The 21,469-nt window shown below is 39.0% G+C and overlaps 1 protein-coding gene across 4 annotated transcripts in view; it reads right to left on the bottom strand.

Annotated features, from left to right (window-relative positions):
- PTPRM (protein tyrosine phosphatase receptor type M) overlaps positions 1 to 21,469 on the bottom strand; it is a 784,215-nt gene that overhangs the window by 272,963 nt on the left and 489,783 nt on the right. For all 4 annotated transcript variants that reach the window (XM_063077465.1, XM_063077466.1, XM_063077467.1 and 1 more), the window contains exons 12-13: positions 7,607 to 7,880; positions 6,424 to 6,460 (exon numbers count right to left, since the gene is read on the bottom strand). In XM_063077465.1, the coding sequence (XP_062933535.1) occupies positions 6,424 to 6,460; positions 7,607 to 7,880 (311 nt within the window). The remainder of the gene's footprint in view (positions 1 to 6,423; positions 6,461 to 7,606; positions 7,881 to 21,469) is intronic.

Below are 21,469 nucleotides of genomic sequence, written 5' to 3'. Positions count from 1 at the left end.
AACTGAAGGAAAAAAAAAAAAAAAGTAAAACAAAACCAAAAACATTAGTCCTAAATAAAGCTGAAGATTGAATAGTGTTTCCAACTGCAATCGAGTGTGATGCTTAAAGATTCATTGCTCATTTGAATGATCCAAACTTTAGGCTTTTAAAATTTATTAGGTTATTTAAAATTCTGTTGCTTAAGTAAATATTTTCTCTTCTTGCTAAAATCACCTTTGTGAAGAATATTATCCTCTGTCACTAAAAACACTTTTGTGTAGAGAAATTTCTCTGATAACTAAATTTCATGCAGATTTTCATTTAGGAACCAAATAAGGTGAAAAATAATTCCACGTTAGAGAATAAAAAATGCATCTCAAAGCATTGGTTAAAAAAAATAGAAACTACTAATTGTCTTTGCTGTAGTTGTCATGGTTAACACGTGACCAGGAAATCATTAAAATTCTTGAAGCAGGCTAACTGAGAAGTCTGTACAGCTCAGCAGTTGTGTTTAAGTGGTTAACATTTATGACACACAGATATTAGGGAAAAAAAAATAGAAAATTAAAATGTCAGTTCTAACATGATACAGCTGGAAAATGATGCAAAGAAAAAAATATTAGAAAATTAAGAACAGGCTTACATGAAAGATTACTAATTTACATGGAACAGCCTGGGTGCTATTAGAACTGTGGCAGTGAGTAAGGAAAATAGATCATCTACCATCTGCGGACAATTAAACCCAAAACTGCTGCTGCATAATATTTTGAAATATCCCTCTGTACCATTCAAATAGTGCTGCTCCTTATAGCTAGACAACTGCAGCAACTGAGTTTAAAATCGGTATAGCAATCTTTCACACATTATTAATGAAAACATTCTAGTTTTGCTAAGTGAGATTAACAAACAGTTTTGTCAGAGAATGGAGAGCTCCCGATGCATTACAAAGATAATTTTCTTGATATGACATATTATATAACTTTGCATGCTGATATAATAAGTTGTACATAGTAAAATGTTATTTCTAAGACTTGTTACAAAATTGATACAAATTCCAGGTTTTATACATGTAACATTTTTGCTTAGTTCAACCAATACTATATGCGGTTTGGCATTACCCACTGGAAAATCTAACCTACTCTACTTTTGATAAAAATTCTACCTTACTGAAAAACAGAGCACTTGTCTAACATCCAAAAAGGTAAACAGTATGAATAAAAAGTCACTTGAAAATAGCTATGCTGGGCAGCCAAATATTCACAAATGAAAAGGAATTCAAACTACAATCAGAGGCTAAGAATACCACGTAATAAGTACATTACTAATACCAAGAAGCATTTTTATATGATCTCTATGTTCTCTTTGTAAAGTGTTTATTTGTGACTATTGCTTTTAGTTGCAAGGAAAAAGTATAATTATGTTACAAATAACCTTAAAATTCCCTACTGGCCCACCACCTGCTTTTGCAAATAAAGTTTTATCAGGACATGGTCATGCTCAATTGTTGACGGATCACCTATGTCTGCTCTTGTCCAGCAACCACAGAGCTGAGTAGTTGTGACAGAAACCACATGGCCCATGAAGCCTGAAATATTTATTATCTGGCTCCTAACATAAACAGTTTGCTGACCCTGCCTTAAAATTTTTATCAATAAGACTATGTTATAAAAGAGAATATCAATAAATATGGTAAGGGCTGACCCCGTGGCGCACTCGGGAGAGTGCGGCACTGGGAGCGCTGCAGCGCTCCCACCGCGGGTTCGGATCCTATACAGGGATGGCCGGTGCGCTCGGTGTGGCCGGTCACAAAGAAAAAAAATAAATAAAATAAAATAAATAAATAAATATGGTAAAATAAAGTCAGAAATTCCAGTCCTCTACCATGAAGACAAATCTGGTGCTGATGGACAGTAATACATACAGTGGATAAGATATCTAACTGCCATTTCAGTTTCATGTAGTTAGAATATGTTGAAATTTGTTGAACTAGCATTCATCAAACTGCATTTTGCATGAGTCTGGTGTTTCCTGAAAAATGAGTTTGGTTCTAATATATTTGGGAAGCATAGGGTTTTTTAGGTTTCTTTCTTTAGGAACTTCTCAGAGAGCCTTAATGTACACATTATAATAACTATTTCAGATTGAGGAAAAAAGTTTTCTCTCTAAAATGCTGATTGATAAATGTATATGTTCCTATTTCTAAATGCATAGCCTAAGTAATAGCAGATTAGCATATGAGTGTTCTTACTATATTATTTGTTTTCTTGTGTACTGAATATGAATAATTAAAATGATTAATTAGTTTTACATCTCAACAGACATTCTTTTCATTTCTTTTATCAGCATATTTTCATTCCGTAGCATTATGGCCTAGCAAGGATGGCATTTTTTGAACAAAACAGTGAACAGAAAAACAGTCTCGAGAAACTTCTCGAAGAGCATAGAGATTAAAAAAAGAAACATTAAAATTTCTGAATATGGTTAGAAACTGTATGAAAGCAATGGAAATCCTTCAAAGTTTCCTGAAGGTCTTCCAGCAAAGCATATTCACATTCCAGTACAAATTTAAGTTAAATACTAAACTTACAAGCAGTGGAACATTTTTTCACAGAAAATTCAGGTTAAAATATAACAATGGAATAATGATTTGTTTTCTTTTTGTTTAAGGTTTACAGTCTGACTTCTCTAATACTTTTGGAAAGAATTTAGTATGTGTTTACACACAGTTTTTGTTTTGCTGTTAGCCAAATCATAGCAAGGAGAGGAACAAATTAACATATCAGCATACTTCAAAAAGTTCGTGGAAAAGTAGAATTAGAAGAGCATATGAATCTTTCCATGAACTTCTTGAAGTGCCCTCAAGAAGGTACTTGACCAACCCCCACACACCAAAAACAAAACAAAACAAAAAACAAAATACTTTAATGAACTCAAAATCTTCAAAATTTGAGTTGATATATTTATATACCTGTACTTGGAAATCTTACAGATTGCTCTATGCCTCAAATAACCAGTTTTTAAATAAATGGATAACTGGAAAGCTCCCAAATGCCTATACTGTCAAGGAGAAACATAGGTGGCATCATACTATGGAAATTATTGATTTACATAAGACAATATTTAAACTGTAATATATATAAGTTCATACTGATTGTTACTGATTTTTCAAATAGAATGAATATCTCATTTCTATTAGGACAGATTTTGATTTTTAAGTGTACCCTGTCAGTTTAGAATTGATCATTAACAAAGCCTATTCTAAAGCAAGCACAAAAAGAGTTCCCACCCTACCAGTTACCACAAGGCAGCCATAATGAATATAAAAGTTAAAGAAAACACATAAACTAATTACTAAGACACAGTTGGAACAAATGGTCATAAAAAGAATCCATCTGTAAAAATGTGAACATGATTAAAAACAGAACATAATTTTGGAGAATCTAAGAATATTTAAAAGCTATTCTATTCACTCTACTCTACAGATGAAAAAGAATCCTTTGAATTGGGAGGGTAACATTCAAACATCAAGTAACTCAAGAGAGAAAACTGTGTTGAGTTGATTTATAGTCAATAATCAAACTATGGTTACAGGTACCTATGGGGAACTCATCTAGATACATAAATTAAAGGAGGATACATAAAAATATAAGCAATCCCCCACACATACGGAAATATGTAACAACACGCCTTACTTTTTTTCTTGCATCTAATTTTATGAGACTTTATATTTGACATGAAGAGTGTCATAATATACCTTTGAAATAGGATTAAAATAATCACCCTTAACTTGAAATTACAAACTAGCTCTTTGTAAAAACAAATCCACCTCCATACTTTGTCTGTAAAGATACATGTCAATAGTTGTTTCCTGGGAACATTGAAATCTTTGTAAATTCAAAATGCTGCTCAGGAAAGTGGGTTAGTATCTAAAAACTCAAGCCACCACACTGTCAGCAATATGTGGCAAAAAACACACTCAGGATGTTTGAACTCTTAAATTGCAAACATCTTTACTACGTGGTACCAATAAAATTATTACATCTCCCCATTTCTCTGTTTTGACTAAGCAATTGGGAAGGAATGACTTCCCATGCTGCAAAAAGAATTTCTAGTATGAATAAGGAAACTTTTTCTGATTATACATGAGTAGAAACTTTATGCTGTGCTGTAAGGGAGGGTTGCTGAATCTGTTGACATAGGACTTAATACAATAGCATAAAACAGTGTAGTTCTGCCCGGACGGAGAATATCTCCCAAGGTTTCCTCCTGCACTAAGACTGTGTGAAACAGAAATGACAATGTTATGTAGTAAATATTAAAATTTGTTTCCTTCTCCCCGCTGAAAGAGGTTAATTGTATTGAATTTGTCGCTGTGTAAATGTTTGCAAATGACTCAGAAAATATGAGTGGAGAATATTTAGTCAATCAGGTCATCTGATTGCCTAATCATCCTTTGGTGAACTGAAAAACAAATTACAATATTGATGAAATCTAGCTGATGGGAGAAAATGATCCAAATCACCATCTAATTCAATCTATTGTGAAAACAGCAAACTTGTCAGGTTTCCATATTTACTAGTGTTATTTATATAATTATTTAACTATGTAAATGAGCACAATGACAGATAATTCATTGTTTTCAGAGTAAATTGGGAAGTGACTCAATTCTAATAAAGGGGAGATCAGATGCTACACTACAGAGTGCTGTAACGGGCTAGAGTTGGTGCTGGGTGGAAAGCCATGAGATACAGAGAAAGAAACACTGGGGGTAGGAATCCAAATGTTTGTGATGAAGCCTTGACCTACAGATTATTAGCTGAGTGACCTTGGCAAGTCAATTCATCTCCAAAAACACACATTTCTTTATTTTAAACATAAGAGTAGCAGTACTTATCTCCTTTTTAACACTAATGGTGAAGAAATAAATGAGAACACATGTCTGAGAGGGATTTTAAAACTTTCAGCTGTGATGTTAAACATAAGGCATTATAAATTAGGCACCCTGGGACTGGATTAACTTTTTCAGACCTTAAGAGTAAGTGGGATGTAATAAAGCAATATTCTGGAATTGCTGTTATTGAGCGTGAAGACCTGAAGACCCGAGTGCATGAATGTGTCCCTGGTGCAAGGGCTTCATAATGCCATGACAGTGAGCAGCTGATAGCATATGGTGGTGTATGAAACACATCGACAGCCATCATGTCATTTACCATCAATGTCTTTCTATAAATACAGGCACTTAGTCAGCTATAATATGAAATAAAGAATGGAGTGTTTTAAAATTAGTATAAGTAGATTCTTGGAAATAGAACTACAAGCCCATGAGGACAAGGCAGACACGAGGTGAGCACCTCACAAACAAATGCCTGGCCCGTAACATGCAACCAAGAAATACTCGTGGAGCTAACGCTGAGTAAAAAAGACATGTATTTTCATGAAAAAAAGAATTCAGTAACAAGTTTGGAAATGCAGATGTATCTCTTTGTTATATTTAAACTATGTCACCTGAAAGTTAAACAACAAAAAGGTATTTTTATCCAACAGAACTCATCAAGTAAATTAAATCTCATGCCACAGAGCCAAAGATGCCTTCTTACCATCATTTCTAAATTAAATCACAAAGAACTGTTTCATTGTGCTCATGGTTACTTTAATGGTCTGAAAGAGTGTACTTAACTACAAGTGTTAATTTATAATGCCTCATTTTAATACAGCATTTTAAAATTCTCCAAGCATTTTCTTGTACACTTCCACATGTGATGGTAAGCCCCCACTGTAAGGCTGATAAGCTATCACAGCTCACATACACAAACACATATCTGTACTTTCTTCTTGAGGAGTGCTGTGTGGGAGCTTATGGTGATTCACCCTACCCACTTTTACAGCTCATCCTTGATCACATTTTCTCAGAATTTTAACCAGGCCTGGGAAACTGAAGTTACACAATAACATCACCTAGTTACTGGGTCCAGAGAGACAAATATCAGTGACAAAGCCCATGTAGACTCCACGTTATAGTGCTACTGTAACTAGATCACTGCTTAAAAATAGCAGGTAATATTTTACTCCTTTGCACAGGAAGATTCACTAGATACAGTACTACCAGGTATGGTACTATGGTTTAAAAAATGTGTACTGAGATCATATAAAAATTAATCTTATTTTAAAAGAATTTCTAAGAAGATAACCATTGGAAACTGCTTGGAACATAGCAGTATGTCTTCTTATTTTAAAAAGTATCTACATAAAACACGGTCAATGTTAACTGCCATACGATCCTAATACATACCTACCTACCTACTTACATACAAACATGCACATAGGTATAATATACACAGACCCACTTATTTCAATGAGGTTACATATCAAGAAGTTTTGAAACACAATCTAAAATAAAATTTAAGGGACATGAACTAGGAAAGCATCCCACAGTTTCAACCTACCTTTTGTGGCCACTCGAACACAGTCTATTTTGGTTTCCTGTGTCAAATAAAGAAGGGAAAAATCATTATTCATGTTTTATTTAAAACAGAAGTACCTGTAGTTCTATTTAAATACAATGATAAGGGCCGACCCAGTGGCGCACTCGGGACAGTGCAGCGCTGGGAGCGCGCAGCGCTGGGAGCGCAGCGACGCTCCCGCCGTGGGTTCGGATCCTATATAGGCTCAGCGCAGTGCGGGGCGATCCCCTTACCGGTCACAAAAAAGACAAAAAATAAATAAATAAATAAATAAATACAATGATAAGGAAAGACCTCATTGTTCCAAGTGTGGCTTAAATCACACAATGATTACTTTTTGAGCCATGCTTACATATATTTTCTGGCTCCAGTGTTGATGGTATCAGGCATTTCTAGATCAGATGATGAGCAAGATGGTAGACACAAAATGTCTCTGCCTGGTGGCCCCTGACCACCTTCTCTAGGCCCACACTTGCTCCCTGTGCAAACAGCACTGGAAAACTCTGCATCTTGGATTTCCACCTTTTCACTGGCAAAAGTCAAGTCCATGATGATACCGAGACCTATGCTGTGAAGGAGGAAAACCACTGTGGTATCTGGAAAGTGTTTCCATCTGTCTAAGAAGACTTTAAAATCTTATCACAGTTCTGAGTTGATTTGAATAGAAAATGGAAAAAAATTCAGAAATGACTCAATGATAGTTTTTAAGTTTTTATTCCGTTTCCATCTCAACTTTCGAAAGCTGCTTTCTCTTAGAAAACAAAAAGATACCTAATTTAGTCATAGCTATAGGAAGCATAAACTCTTGTGGAACTAAAGAAATAGGACAGAATATGCTGAAAAGACAGATGTTGTGAATTTCACAAAACTTTAAATGAGCTGGATGTATGTGTTGTAACTACAATATTTTCCTGTAAAGCAGTAAGCTAACCAGAATAATTAGCTATCTTTTGGGAACAAGAAAAAATTGGGAAAAAAAAGATGAATACATTCATGTTTTCCCATAAATTTTTCTAGATGAAAATAATTTCAAAAAGAGAAAAATATTTTTTATAAGTCAAAACACACCAAAAGCATGACTTCAGTTTTTACCACTATCTTACTAATCCGTGTTCACATTAATAACCCAAAATAGCCTAGGTAAATAGTCATCTATCAAACTTACCCCATTGGCTCTACTAGCAGCTTGGAAATAAATTCTGTAGCTCTTATGGGGGAGAAGGGGAGTGTTCCAGTATCCATTGTATGTCTTATTATCACCAACAGTGAAGGGCTGAGCAGCCTGCAGGCTGTCTGCTGGGAATTCTGCAGCAAAGTAGTATTGCGAATTCAGTAATGAAGCATTCTGGAAGTGAATCGGCACTGGGTAGCACTTTAAGATTTCTGTTGTCTTCTTAGCTCTTCGAGGACGTTCATCCTCAACAACTATTTGATAGACACTAGAAAGAAAAAAAGAACATCATCAATGATATTTTGTAACTGACCTGATCCACTGTGCCCTCAACATCACAGACCCATAGGACAACCAAAAGAAAGACTCCATCGAGAGACGGAGGAATAAAGACAATGTGGTACACATCGCGATGGAATACTACGTAGTCATAAAAAGAATGAAATCCTGACATCTTGTGGCAACACGGATGAGCCTGGAAGGCATTATGTTAAGTGAAATAATTCAGGCACAGAAAGAGAAATGCCAAATGTTCTCACTCATATGTGGGAGCTAAAAAAATGTTGAGCTTATAGAAATAGAGAGCAAAACTGTGGTTACTAGAAGCTGGGAAGGGGAGGGTGAGAGGGGACAGGGAAAGGGTGGTTAACAGACACAAAATTACAGATAGGAAAAAGAAGTTCTAGTGGTATACAGTAGTGCTAGGCATCTACTAACAATCATTTATTGTATATTTTCAAATGACTGGAAGAGAGGAGCTCAAATGTTCTCATTACAAGAAATGATAAATTTTTGCAATGATGAATATGATAATTACCCTGATTTGATTGTCACACATTGCATGTGTGTATTAAAATATAATTCTGTACCCCATAAATATGCATAATGAATACATGTCAATTAAAAATAAGTAAAAAAAAAGAACACATTGAAAATAGTCAATAATCAGAGCTTGGTATATAAAAGACCTCTTTCAACACTTGCTCAATGAGAGACAGAGAAGGTGCTTAACTTCCTCCTCAGAACTCTCTCACCCAAAATAACATAATTTATTGAGATAAGCAAAATTCACCATAATTTAAAAATGCATATGATAATCTCTGCTGTTTCTATGAGCAGGACATTAAAACAATGTTTTTCTCACATGTAACTGAAGATAATTTTGCTGACAACTAAGTCAGTTTACTTGAAAAATGAAATTATATTAACTAAGTTTATAAGACAATGTCTTATTTTCTTCAATAACATATGTATGAATGCACAACAAGTCACAAAACCTAATGTGCAGTGATTCACATTAACTAGGTTTATCTCCCCATATTTTCTTATATTCCTTTGCTTTTCACCATATTCAGTGAAAAGAGGAGAAGATAAAAGAAAAGCAGAGACAAGGGACTGGAATGTCAAAAGCAAAGGCCCTGGAGTTACAAGGGATTCGTAGGAGTAAGTCATGAACGAGGCCAGCTGAATCAGATATAAGGCTGAGGTGGAAATGAGCACTGTAGAAGACACCTGCAAGGATGCTGTCTCCACTGAGGAGCAGATCCCTGGCACCTGCCCACCCCTATCCAATGCCATTGAATTCTGAAGTCATCTTATGAGTATGGGAGAAACCTTGAACTGATGGACTTTCAAAAAATTAACATATTTGCTGGGATTATGAATGTTTTGTTGGAAAAAAAATTTTCTAATACTGAGAAAAACGAAAACTTGACAGCAGCTTTCAAAAACTGAATCCAGAGTAGAGGAAAGTTCTTCTGGCAGGGAGATGTATTTTTTCTTAAAATATCAGAAAAGCACTGTGATTCCCTGGAATCCAAAAGTTGCTATAATCCAAGAGTTGCTCGGTAAAGGTATCCATTAGTGCCAAGGGAAAACCACAGAAGAGGAGTACCTATCACCCCACTTCCGTGAAGAATACCTGGAGTGGTTCCTCTTGTCTGTGTGAACTCTAAATCTGCACTCAGTAAAACCACCTATCTCTGCGAGTACAGCCATTTAGCACATTCTACTACAGTAATAAAATGTGTGCTGCCATTTCCATAATGAAATGTGTGCTATCATTCTGTCTAAATAATAATCAATTGCTTTAGAACATCAGAGTGATTACTCAGTAGACATAATCCAGCTGGTTTACAGTTTAATGATAAAGTGAATTTTGAGCAGTGATGTAAACTTTAAAAAAAAAAAAGAAAAATACAACTGTTACTTCCTAACATCAGAGACTTTCTATTGGGTCTAGTCATGTAAGATGCCTCACCAAATTTGGTAGAATTCTTCTTGCATGATGGATCTGATATTTAGAAAGAATCTTCCTAGAGCAAGGACACAGGAACACATAAAGAAGTAAAGTGGACTTTCACCTCTCTCCTCCTCCTCTCTGACTTCTTACATCTACAAACAGTCAGATGTAGTAAATTAAAAATATATCTGCAAATCTTTGACACTTCTTCCATCATGAGGTGGGTTGGCCATCCTTGATGATTCACATGCCACCACCAGAATGCAGCAGAAGGCACACAGTGTATCTGCATCTTCTACCTTTCCCTTGGGAAGCTCACTCTTGGAGAAGCCAACCACCAGGTGGCCTAATGACCCTGTACCTGCTGCACTGGAGAGGCCACAGGTAGGCGCTCTGATTGACAGTCCCAAAGGGCTCCCAGGCCACAGGCAGCACCACTGGTAGCAGGGCTACCTTGGTAGGTCATGAGCTGAGCCTTCAGATGACCACAGCCTCAAGAAACCCCAAGCAGAAGCTGTCCAGCCAAGTCTTTGCTGGCCCACAAAATCATGGAAATGAGAGAATGAGGTGGATCGCTAATGTTTATTTTATATATCTAAAATTTTCATTCAACATACAAGAGTGACTTTCACAAAATGGGAAAACCATTAGAATAATTACTTGCTATGCAAAGGGATTCTCCATTTAATAAAATAATTTTTAACATCAGCTTCCTTCAAACACTTTTTCCACTTCATTTGCTATATGACATGATTTTTCAAAATTTTAATTTAAAAACAACTTCTGGGAAAACCATATACAAGACAAAGCAGAAAATTGAAGATGCACATGAAGAAAACAAAGTTGCAGGAATCGTTCCCTACAGGCAGTGCTAGGCCAGTGCCTACCACATGTAGCTTTAACTTTTCCCATTTGACTAACATGAACACTGAAGTTCAGAGGTGAAGTGACATTCTACTCAGGGCATTCTACCAAAGCGACAGAAGAGCCCAGACTCTTTTGGGAGGCTGGAGCTGGTTCTCTTAATCATCGAGCGGTGCTAGTGTTCATGCTCTGCTAACGAGTCCTAGTCAAGGCACTGAAGTGAGCATCTGCTGTGAGAGGAACCTTTGCTTTCTCCTGCAGGCACAGCCAACCCACAAGCCAGTCTCTGTCTACCTTCCACAGTCAACTTATTTTGAGTATTATGGAAAGACTCCTTCTCTTTTATCACATCAAGGGAGCTATAGATGGTAATGTTACCTTTGACCTCAATTGCTTCTGCCATCTGTATACAAATCATTAGTGACTTCTGGGGAGGACACTCTCCTGGGCTCCGCAGTGCCTCCAGCACCTGGCTGGTGTCCTCTCAGCACGCTGATCTTCTCACCTCTCTCAACCTGCAAGGAGCTCCCTCCTGATTCTAACTCAGCTAGATAAAAAAATCAACACTGCTGCTTCCAGGCTTTCAGGTCGCACATCCTGGATTCTTCTGCCACAGGCATCTTCACCTCTGTCCCTTCACCCTGGCCTGGACTCTCGTTCGCCCTCGGATGCAGCTCTCCCCAACACTCTGACCTGGTGGTCACTCTCAGCAAAGCCCTATCTCATGAAAGACTGAGACCCCCAATGACCGCTCTATCAGGGCCTTACACTCTGTTCCCTCAGTTTGATGTACTCTACTTCTGCTCTAAACTCACAGAAACATGTTTTCTGTGAAGACTTATAGTCACTTGTCTCCTTTTATTATTATTTTCAAGTCTCGTAAGCTCCTGGAGGAGGAGAGCTATGATGTAGTCATTTTTGTGTCTCATGACACTTAGAATGAAGCGGGCCATGAAGGACACATTTTTGAAAACACAATATAAACCAGAAGTCATTTCTGTGTTATTTGGGGGTACAGTGCACATTACCCACACTGGTATTTACAGATATGCTTGCTTTACTAAGATTCGATGTTAAATTTATTGTGTATTCATTTCCCAGATACCCAAGAGCTAACAGAGGAGGAAATTACCAAGATGAAGGTTTTGTGATAGAACCATTCAATTTTAAGTTTATCCTGGATCACCCACAATTAAGCAGTGAACCCTGAGGGGATCAAAAGCCACGTCTGTCTTCTCCACCCCCTTCCTCTCTCGCTCCCCGCTCCGCTGTTCCCCAGCCTCACTAGTGTGTGTGCTGCGTTTGTTCACTCATTTATTAACTCAACAAATATTTCGGAGAGTTTGCTGTGTGCCAGGCACTGTCCTACTGTAACTTGAGCAATATGACGTTTGACAGTCCCCAATGAAACAAAACTTTGTTTTGTAATTTAAATACCATCTAAGGGAATATGTGTGAAAAAAATAATTTTTTTTTTCCAAGAAGCAACTGTATGAGGATTAGAAGAAAACTTGAGAATTTAATGACCATTTAACAGGCCTCCACTCTAGCCAGCTGGTTTTAGTTACATTATACACTCCGCTCCAGACATATTATTTTTTAAATGTCTACCATCTACTCATCAGCAGATATATTAAAGGAAGAATTGAGTTGACTAGAGCAATTTCAAACCCAAAATGTCTTTTCATCCTTGCTCCACAAGACAAAGTAGATTTGCAAGCATCCAGACCTCAAATCTATTTGCTCTTTAATAATTTAAGCACTGAAAGGTCAAGCAGCTCTTTTCTATTCCCCTTTATCAAAGTCCAAGTGCTAATGAAAAACAGCTAAATCCTATCTGCTGCCTGACTGCCATGCATTGCTGTCTCCCTGATGAAATTAACCCATTATTAGCACCCAGGTCAATGGTACCTTGACAGAACTTTAGGCCTGATGAGTTTTCATGTGTACAAATAAAATCATTTCAATAATGACTTTCATAAAATCTTTTAATCCACAGTCGTAATCTCAAAAGTAGCTTTGAAAACCTCACTGTCTGAATGGTTTTTCTAAAAAGATTTTAAAAAGCAAATTTTCAAGGATAAAAAACCCATCAGAAGTTTCTAGCTTAGTGAGCTGAATTAAAATTCTATTATCCCTTTAACGTATTACTCACACTCCCTTTGTTTATTAAAGTTGCACCATTCCTAGCCCTGCCCTACCACTATTCTGGAATTTAAAGTAACATAAAATCTTCCTATGGCATTTGTAATATTAAAGCACAATCCATAGTGAAGATGAATCTGCCAAAACTGTGACATCATTATATCAGAACTTTCCTATGGAATGAAATTTAATTTAAAGTTTAATTCATGCTCGGCTTTTCTACAACAAAACCTGAGGCTTTTAGAAGCAGAATAAGAAATCTGCATTTATACAGAACAGCACATGACGTATAACTTAGAAAAGAACATCTGAACATCTTTCATGAACTTTTTTTAAACTTGAAAGCTCAAATGCGATAAAATGTTTTTAGTTTTTTCCTAACTTTGAGGTCTTTGGGAGGAAGCCTTCCACAGATTTGAAACTGACTTAAAAACTTTTGTCCTAATTTATTCCAGGATTAAACCCTTAGTTTTAAGTCCATTTTTCTTATCTATTTATTCTATCTCTTATCAGCATAAAATATTAGAGGGTTGTCCAATATGGGGGTGGGGGTGGATCGAGGAAGAGAGAAGAGAAGTAGCGATCCTTCCATTGTTGCTTTTGCTCGTCCTTTAAAATAGGCACTTCTGATCATTTTAAGGTCTTAGGATATTGTTCATTTCCTGGTACCTAATAGTGACATTTGGCTTGATTTGCAGGTTTTGATACAAATCATCTATTCTATACATACAGGAAAGACTAGAGATTAGTGCTGGTATCTTCCTGAGGACTCATTTTTGGGGGGATAAGAGAAAATAGAAATATTAATCATCCATAAATGTATAAGGTTTACTGCCATACCAGCACACAGAATGTATTTTCTTCCTGTTCTTTGTTCAGACATACCCTTTTCCTAAATCTGGATGACACCCTAACACTCCAAACAACCTGGAAAAATACTGAATTAAAATTTTAAAAGTATGTCACCAGTTTAAAATTAGGGGGGAAAGAAAAGTTGGAATTCATTGTGTTTGTCATCCTGGCTGGGATTCCTTAGACTCCTGCAAGTAACACTGGTGCTGAGGGTAGCTGACCTAACCTAGTCCTGTTAAATTATAAGTGATAACTGGTAACTAGTTTTACACAGCCAATGGGCATTGGGTAACACACGGCACAGCATAAACAGTCCTGTGTTAGCCACTTTAATTTCTCTCTGTCCTGCTCTGATATAGACAAGACTGGCTGTGGAATATTTCTGGGCACCAAAAGCATGTTTTATGTTCTCTCAGCCATCACTTAGTGCAAGGAGCTTGCCTGGCATCAGCAAGTTACTATTGCTCTGCATGTCTGTGCGTGTGTGTCTGTGTGCACACCCGAGTGTGTGGCTCAACACCCTGCTGCTCTGCGTGTTAGTGATAAAATCTGATATAATAAAATTACAGCTGAAAGGTTGGGTGAGAAATATGAACTCAATTACAGTCTCATATTGTGAACAAAGGGCAGGATGAAAAAAATTCTTTAGTTGTAGAGGTTTGGGGTGATAAGAGGAACTAGAACACTGGACTCAGGCTGAGAAGTGCTGTAAAAGTCCACCTGTCAATAATCTTCACAACAGGCACTGCATTCTGAGTAAATGAGCCCGAGATGGAACATTCTTACGAGTGATTTCTCCCCCTTTTAACAAGTGAAGGCAATTTCCTTTGCATTTTCTATCTCACCCAAGCCTATCATAATTTAATCATCACTATTTCATAACAAACACATGACTATAAAAATTATAATTCCAGGTCAGTTGCTATTATAAAAGTATGTTCTCTTAAATAACTTCAGTGATTTGAATAAAAATAGAAACAAAGACAACTATCAAAGCCACATCAAACATCTTAATTCTTGCATGATTATATTATATCCAATTTAGAATCTCTCGATCCCAGAAAGTTTTGGTGCTGTGGGCGGGGTGAGCTGGAATACAGGCGTGAACGTCACAGGAAGGTAGGGGCACCGGGGGTGGCATGGAGAGACACTGAAATGCAAGTCACCATCCAAGGTGACAGGTTCCAGCTTTGCCTTGAATCAGCAACTGACCACTAAGGTCCTTTCAAGCTCTAACATTTTATAGCTCCCAGTACAAGATCAGGCAAGTCATGACATCAACAAATGGGAAGAAAATTATTTCATTCATGTTTCCTCCATCCTTTCTTTCCACAATATTCATCATGTATTAGGCCGTGTGCCACACACAGGGGAAGAATACAAAGAGGAATTGCGCCCAGACTGTCCCTGTCCTCGAGAAGCCCAGCCGAAAAGCGTTAGAACAGGTCACACTTGCAAAGAACTATGCTGACAAGGATCTGTGTAGAGAACAAAGTAACAGTACCCAGAGGAGTGTCAGTCAAAATCTCTTGTAGCATCTACTACTATGTTGAGGGCATCTGGCCCTGACCTAGTGCCCAAACACTCTGGTCTTCTAGTAACTCCCGAAGACTGACTGCTGCTGCACTGGTGACAGTCACCAATGCTCTCGCACATTAAAAATAATGCAACAGCAACTAACAGGCCACAGTCTTCAGATTTTCAACACAGCCTTCATCCCCTGCAGTCACTGTGAGGACCCTTCATCCGGAGTACAGAGGAGGGAAGGTAGGCCACACTCAGGCACCTGTCCAAGCCCTCATACGCAGGTCCCAAGGGCCCCCAAGCCAGACCAAGGGTAACCCTGACAGTGGCAGGGGTTTGCTCACTTGACCCCTGTATGGCCCAGCTCCTAGCAGAACCACACCATATGGCGTGAAAACCAGGGTTCCTGTCTTGACCCCCCACAGCCACCCATGCTGCTGAGGCCAGGAACAGAGGAGAGGTGGGGTGGGTAGGAAAGAAGCTGCAGACATGCACGTTCTGGACTCTGTCCCCCATCTCTCTCCAAATCACTGCCAGCAAATCTGGAACTATTCTTTCTAGCTCTACAGTCACGTCTCGGATTACAAGGGCCACAGCTGCTCAACTGTAGTATTTCATTTGATAGCCATTTTAATCATTAAGGTTACATCAGGATATTATATAGGTGCTTTGTCATTTTGGGGGGTGGTGGTGGACATGGGCACTGAGAGCCATCCCTGGCCTTCCCGCCTACAGGCAGCCGCTGGGTCCTGCCTTCCCCACAGAGGGCCTGGGCCGCTGCCCCCCGTGTGGGGTCTGGGCTGCTGGTGCACCTGCTGGCCTGGAGGCATGCTAGTAAACGGGAGCTCTGATGTAATACACAGACCCCTTCAGAGGAGATCATGCTGGAGAAAAGAAAATCTGAAAATTAGGGGAGGGAAAGCAATGCAGCAGACCCTTATGCACAAAAGCAAGTTTGAAATGGAGTTTGAGGGAAAGTTAAATTAAGTTTCATTGTATAAATGCTCAAATACATCTATTCTATTATTATTATCTTCCCCTGCCATTTTTAAAGCTTCTTTTCAAGGGTTCTTGTAGAACAAACTTGGTTTCCAAAATGAATTTTCAAAGAGATGACTGACGTTGTCATTCTTGAAGTAATATTAATAAAAATGATCTTTGTTTCCAGGCAGTAAAAGAACCAGAGTATTATTTTTTAATACAATAAAACTCCCCTAAAAGCAGACGGGGGAGGGGTGGTGGAGGTGATGGTAGGACGGGATTTAGCATCTTTTGTTAACACACACTGTAGCGATTTGGCAATAGCAAGTAATAAAAACAAGCTAATACAGGAACTTAAAAATTGAAGTTTCACACTTGAATGACATTTTGATCTTTGTGATTATGTGTACCACAGTGAAAAAAGGAAAATTATTAGGTTGGAAGTCAGAGTTCTTTTCCTTAAACAATTTTAACAGCAGATAGAACCTTCTCAAAAGGTTCGAGAACTGTGATGAAGAGCATTTAGCCCAGAAGGTTTAAGATGCTCCTGCAGTTCACATTTCTGAAGTTAATAGAAGGGAACCATTAAAATCTGCTTATAAGCATCACAAAAGAACTGGTATTTTCTTTCTTGATTCTCTGGAGACTATGAAAATGGTAAAAGGAAAAAGAACATACATATCAACAAAAAAGGACCAAATTAATCGCTAATTTGATCGAAACAATCAAATACTCTAATTTGGTTTAACCTAATTTCTTCAAGTTCTCAAAATTAGATGGCTAAACATTTAGCAGGTTATGATGGAGCTTGGCTTGACCAAAGGGAAAAAAAGTTTTATCTTAAAAATAATAATGAAGAAATAATGAAGAAAACAACACTGCGGCTTCTAAGAATCAAGCAACAGGGATAAACTCCAAAGATTCCAATGATGATAATCTAGAAACAAAGGTGTAATATATTTTCATAATACTAAAGAAGACAATAAAAAAAGGATATTAATTTGCAGAATAGCCCATGTCTGCAAAGGAAGGTGTAACTATCTTGGTTTCAAAGAGCCTCCTGACTGAGGGAACTAGAGAACCAGAGAACAAGAGAACCAGGCCAACTCCAAGGAGGAGGTGGGTTCCCCATGGTTGACACAGTCTTGTGGATCTGACACAGGACTCAGTGCTACACGGAAAGCTCACAGTTTTGGGTATAGAACAGGCAAGTCTGTTAGCCTCCCTGAACCCCCCATTCCACTATATGCCAAGTGTAGTACTGGCATATAATGAGGAAGGATGCTCTGCATGGTTAGAAATCATGTCATAAAGGACCAAGTGTGGGCCTGGCACATCATAGCTCCTCAATCCAAGTCACAATTATTATTCATTTTTTATTACTGCAATTATTATTTCTCTAGCACAAGCTGCTCAGAAGAATATAACTGAGGTTCAGGAATATGACACTAGGACACAGAAAATTTCCCAAGACATGGGCAGAAAAAAAGGGGGTACCATGGTATCTACTAGTTATTTCTATCATTAGAGGGCAGAATAGCATCAACCATAAGAAAAGCTCTCCTGCGCTGAACAGGAGACAGGAGTGCTAGATGCTGTCCTGCGTGCTTTGCTTACACATCGTTGACTCTCCCAGATGCCTTTCAAGGTAGATATTAAGTCACTAGGCAAGTGAGACTCAGAAAAGTTACACGATGTGCCCAAGGTTATAAGGCAAATGAGAGCTAAGATTTAAACCCAGCATCATCAAATTCCATGCTGTGGGTCCCTTTTTCATGGTTCTTAACATATTGGCACCTTCCCTCCCCAGAAAGAGTTGTCATCTGTAACTACTCCAAACAACGACACCTTCTACAATTGCTGGAGTGTTCTGAAGGAACAAGAGTCCCTTTAAAATTCTGATGACTTTACAGAACGAGTGCACAATATTACTATCAAACATACATTTCTTACAACGTCCATGAAATGATTGTCAAACATGGGTTACTATTAGAACATGGATCCTATGTAAGGGATAATCACAGTATACTGGTATAAAAGTTAAAGGGCAGTAATGATTAGAAATGTTAAGCATAGGAGAGAACAAAAGACAAAGGAAAGTGGTGAAGCTCTCTCTTGATCCACTGGAGCTGGGATATACTCTTCTCTCCTGTCCATGGACATCAGAGCTTTAGACTTCAGCTATTGGTTTCCAGAACTTACACCAAGGACACCATCAGCTTCCTTGGTTTTGAGGCCTTTGGACTTGGACTGAGCCAGGCTACCGGCATCCAGTTTATAGACGGCCTATCGTGGGACATTTCTTCATAGCCACTTTCAGTGAGAAAAGCACAGTACCAAAAATGAGAACTGTGTTTAAGGACATCCTATCAGGAAGCTTGGTTAAGAAGTGATCCTGCAGACTGGGCCTTAGGCAGCTGGGAAACTTGTGGACCTTCCTCTTGCCATCTCTTAAGGGAGGACTGCTGCTGGTGGCCGGTCGTGGGGGCTGACCACCACTTTGCCCTCGGCAGGAGAGGCTGCCTCATTTACAGGCAACAGCTTTGAAGTGTGGAGCAGGAAAAGAACTGTTTCTTAGCTGCAAAAGCGCGTCTCTAAACAGGGAACACAGCGCCAGGGCTGCTGTGGATGCAGACAGGATCCCGGAGACCAGGGCTGCGCTGAAGGTGACCAGCTGCCCTATTCAGGATTCGAGGTTTTAGGATGGCATCATAGAAGATTCCTGGGAGCGCCCGAGCCGCGCTGCGGGACTGAGCGAGCAGCCCGAGACGGCGGGAACCAAGAACGGGGAAGGCAACAAACCAGAGGCAGAGAGTGAGTGCACAACCTGGCACAGCCCTGTGAGTTACCCCCGACCTGGCCCTGTGCTGGGGGGGCTGACGCCCACCCGGCTTCCGCCTGCATCATTGGGCCACTCACCGCCCCGGGGCTGCCTCCATTTTCTCAGCTGTGGCAGCCCTGGCGGGGCTCAGCCAAGCCTGTCCTCCTCGCCCGGCTGGGCTCCTCACTGAGCCTTCCCACTTGATCGAACCAGCGTGGGGCTTCCCGGGGCCTGTGGGCTGGCCTCCCCTCCCACTCCCTCCACGGTTCTCTAGAGGGGCTGGTGGCGTGGGGCGTCCCCAGCCAGTGTTGGGAGGGCAAGGAAGTACGGGCGGGGTCGACTGTCACTCCACCACACCCTGGACTCCGGCCCCCGGTAAACTTCCTGTTACTGGGAGGCAGATACAATCTCTGCGGCCACCAGTTCAGAAAAACGCCTAACCAATTTCTGGTTAGGAATAGTGTGGTAGGAGAGTTCCCAAGTCCGCTTGAACCTGCCGGAGAGCTGGTTCAATATAGATGCAAAAATCCTCACTAAAATAGTAGCAAACAGAATACAACAACACATACGTAAAATTATTCACCACGATCAAGTGGGATTCATCCCAGGGATTCAAGGTTGGTTCAACATACGCAAATCAATAAATGTGGTACACCATATTAATAAAGTCAAACACAAGGACCATATGATCATCTCTATAGATGCTGAAAAAGCATTTGATAAAGTTCAGCACTCATTCATGACAAAGACCCTCTACAAGTTAGGTATAGAGGGAAAGTTATCTCAACATAATTAAAGCCATATATGACAAACCCACTGCCAATATCATCCTGAACGGGGAAAAGCTGAAAGCTTTTCCTTTAAGAACAGGAACTGGACAAGGATGCCCACTCTCACCACTCCTATTCAACATAGTGTTGGAAGTACTAGCCAGAGCAATCAGAGAAGAGAAGGAAATAAAGGGCATCGAGATTGGAAAAGATAAAGTCAAACTGTCCCTGTTTGCAGATGACATGATCCTATATATCAAACAGCCTAAAACCTCTACAAAAAAACTCTTGGAATTGATAAATGATTTCAGCACAGTAGCAGGATACAAAATCAACACACAAAAATCAATAGCATTTCTTTTCTCCAATAGTGAACATGCAGAATGAGAAATCAAGAAAGCCTGCCCATGTACAATAGCCACCAAAAAAATAAAATACTTAGGAATTGAGTTAACCAAGGAAGTGAAAAATCTCTATAATGAGAACTACAAACCACTGCTGAGAGAAATTAGAGAGGATACAAGAAGATGGAAAGATATCCCATGCTCTTGGATTGGAAGAATCAATATAGTGAAAATGTCCATACTACCCAAAGTGATATACAAATTCAATGCAATCCCCATCAAAATTCCAAAGACATTTTTCTCAGAAATGGAAAGAACTATCCAGATGCTGAAATGGAATAATAAAAGACCACGCATAGCCAAAGCAATGCTGAGCAAAAAAAATAAAGCTGGAGGCATAACACTACCTGACTTTAAGCAATACTAGAAAGCCATAATAACCAAAACAGTATGGTACTGGCATAAAAACAGACACACTGATCAATGGAATAGAATAGAGAATCCAGAAATCAACCCACACACTTACTGCCAGCTGATCTTTGACAAAGGCACCAAGCCTATTCACTGGGGAAGGGACTGCCTCTTCAGCAAAAGGTGCTGGGATAACTGGATATCCATATGCAGGAGAATGAAACTAGACCCATACCTCTCACCGTATACTAAAATCAACTCAAAATGGATTAAGGATTTAAATATACACCCTGAAACAATAAAACTTCTTAAAGAAAACATAGGAGAAACACTCCAGGAAATAGGACTGGGCACAGACTTCATGAATACGACCCCAAAAGCACGGGCAACCAAAGGAAAAATAAACAAATGGGATTATATCAAACTAAAAAGCTTCTGCACAGCAAAAGAAACAATTAACAGAGTTAAAAGACAACCAACACAGTGGGAGAAAATATTTGCAAAATATACATCTGACAAAGGATTAATATCCAGAATAGATAAGGAACTCAAACAACTTTACAAGAAAAAAACAAGCAACCCAATTAAAAAATGGGCAAAAGAGCTAAGCAGGCATTTCTCTAAGGAAGATATACAAATGGCCAACAGACATATGAAAAAATGCTCAACATCACTCAGCATCCGGGAAATGCAAATCAAAACCACACTGAGATACCATCTAACCCCAGTTAGGATGGCTAAAATCCAAAAGACTCTGAACGATAAATGCTGGTGAGGTTGCGGAGAAAAAGGAACTCTCATACATTGTTGGTGGGACTGCAAAATGGTGCAGCCTCTATGGAAAATGGTATGGAGGTTCCTCAAACAATTGCAGATAGATCTACCATATGACCCAGCTATCCC

Source organism: Cynocephalus volans, chromosome 13, assembly GCF_027409185.1.
Source record: "Cynocephalus volans isolate mCynVol1 chromosome 13, mCynVol1.pri, whole genome shotgun sequence".
NCBI lineage: Eukaryota > Metazoa > Chordata > Mammalia > Dermoptera > Cynocephalidae > Cynocephalus > Cynocephalus volans.
The sequence above is the reverse complement of the archived record's forward strand: the minus strand, read 5'-3'. Positions and strand labels throughout refer to the sequence as shown.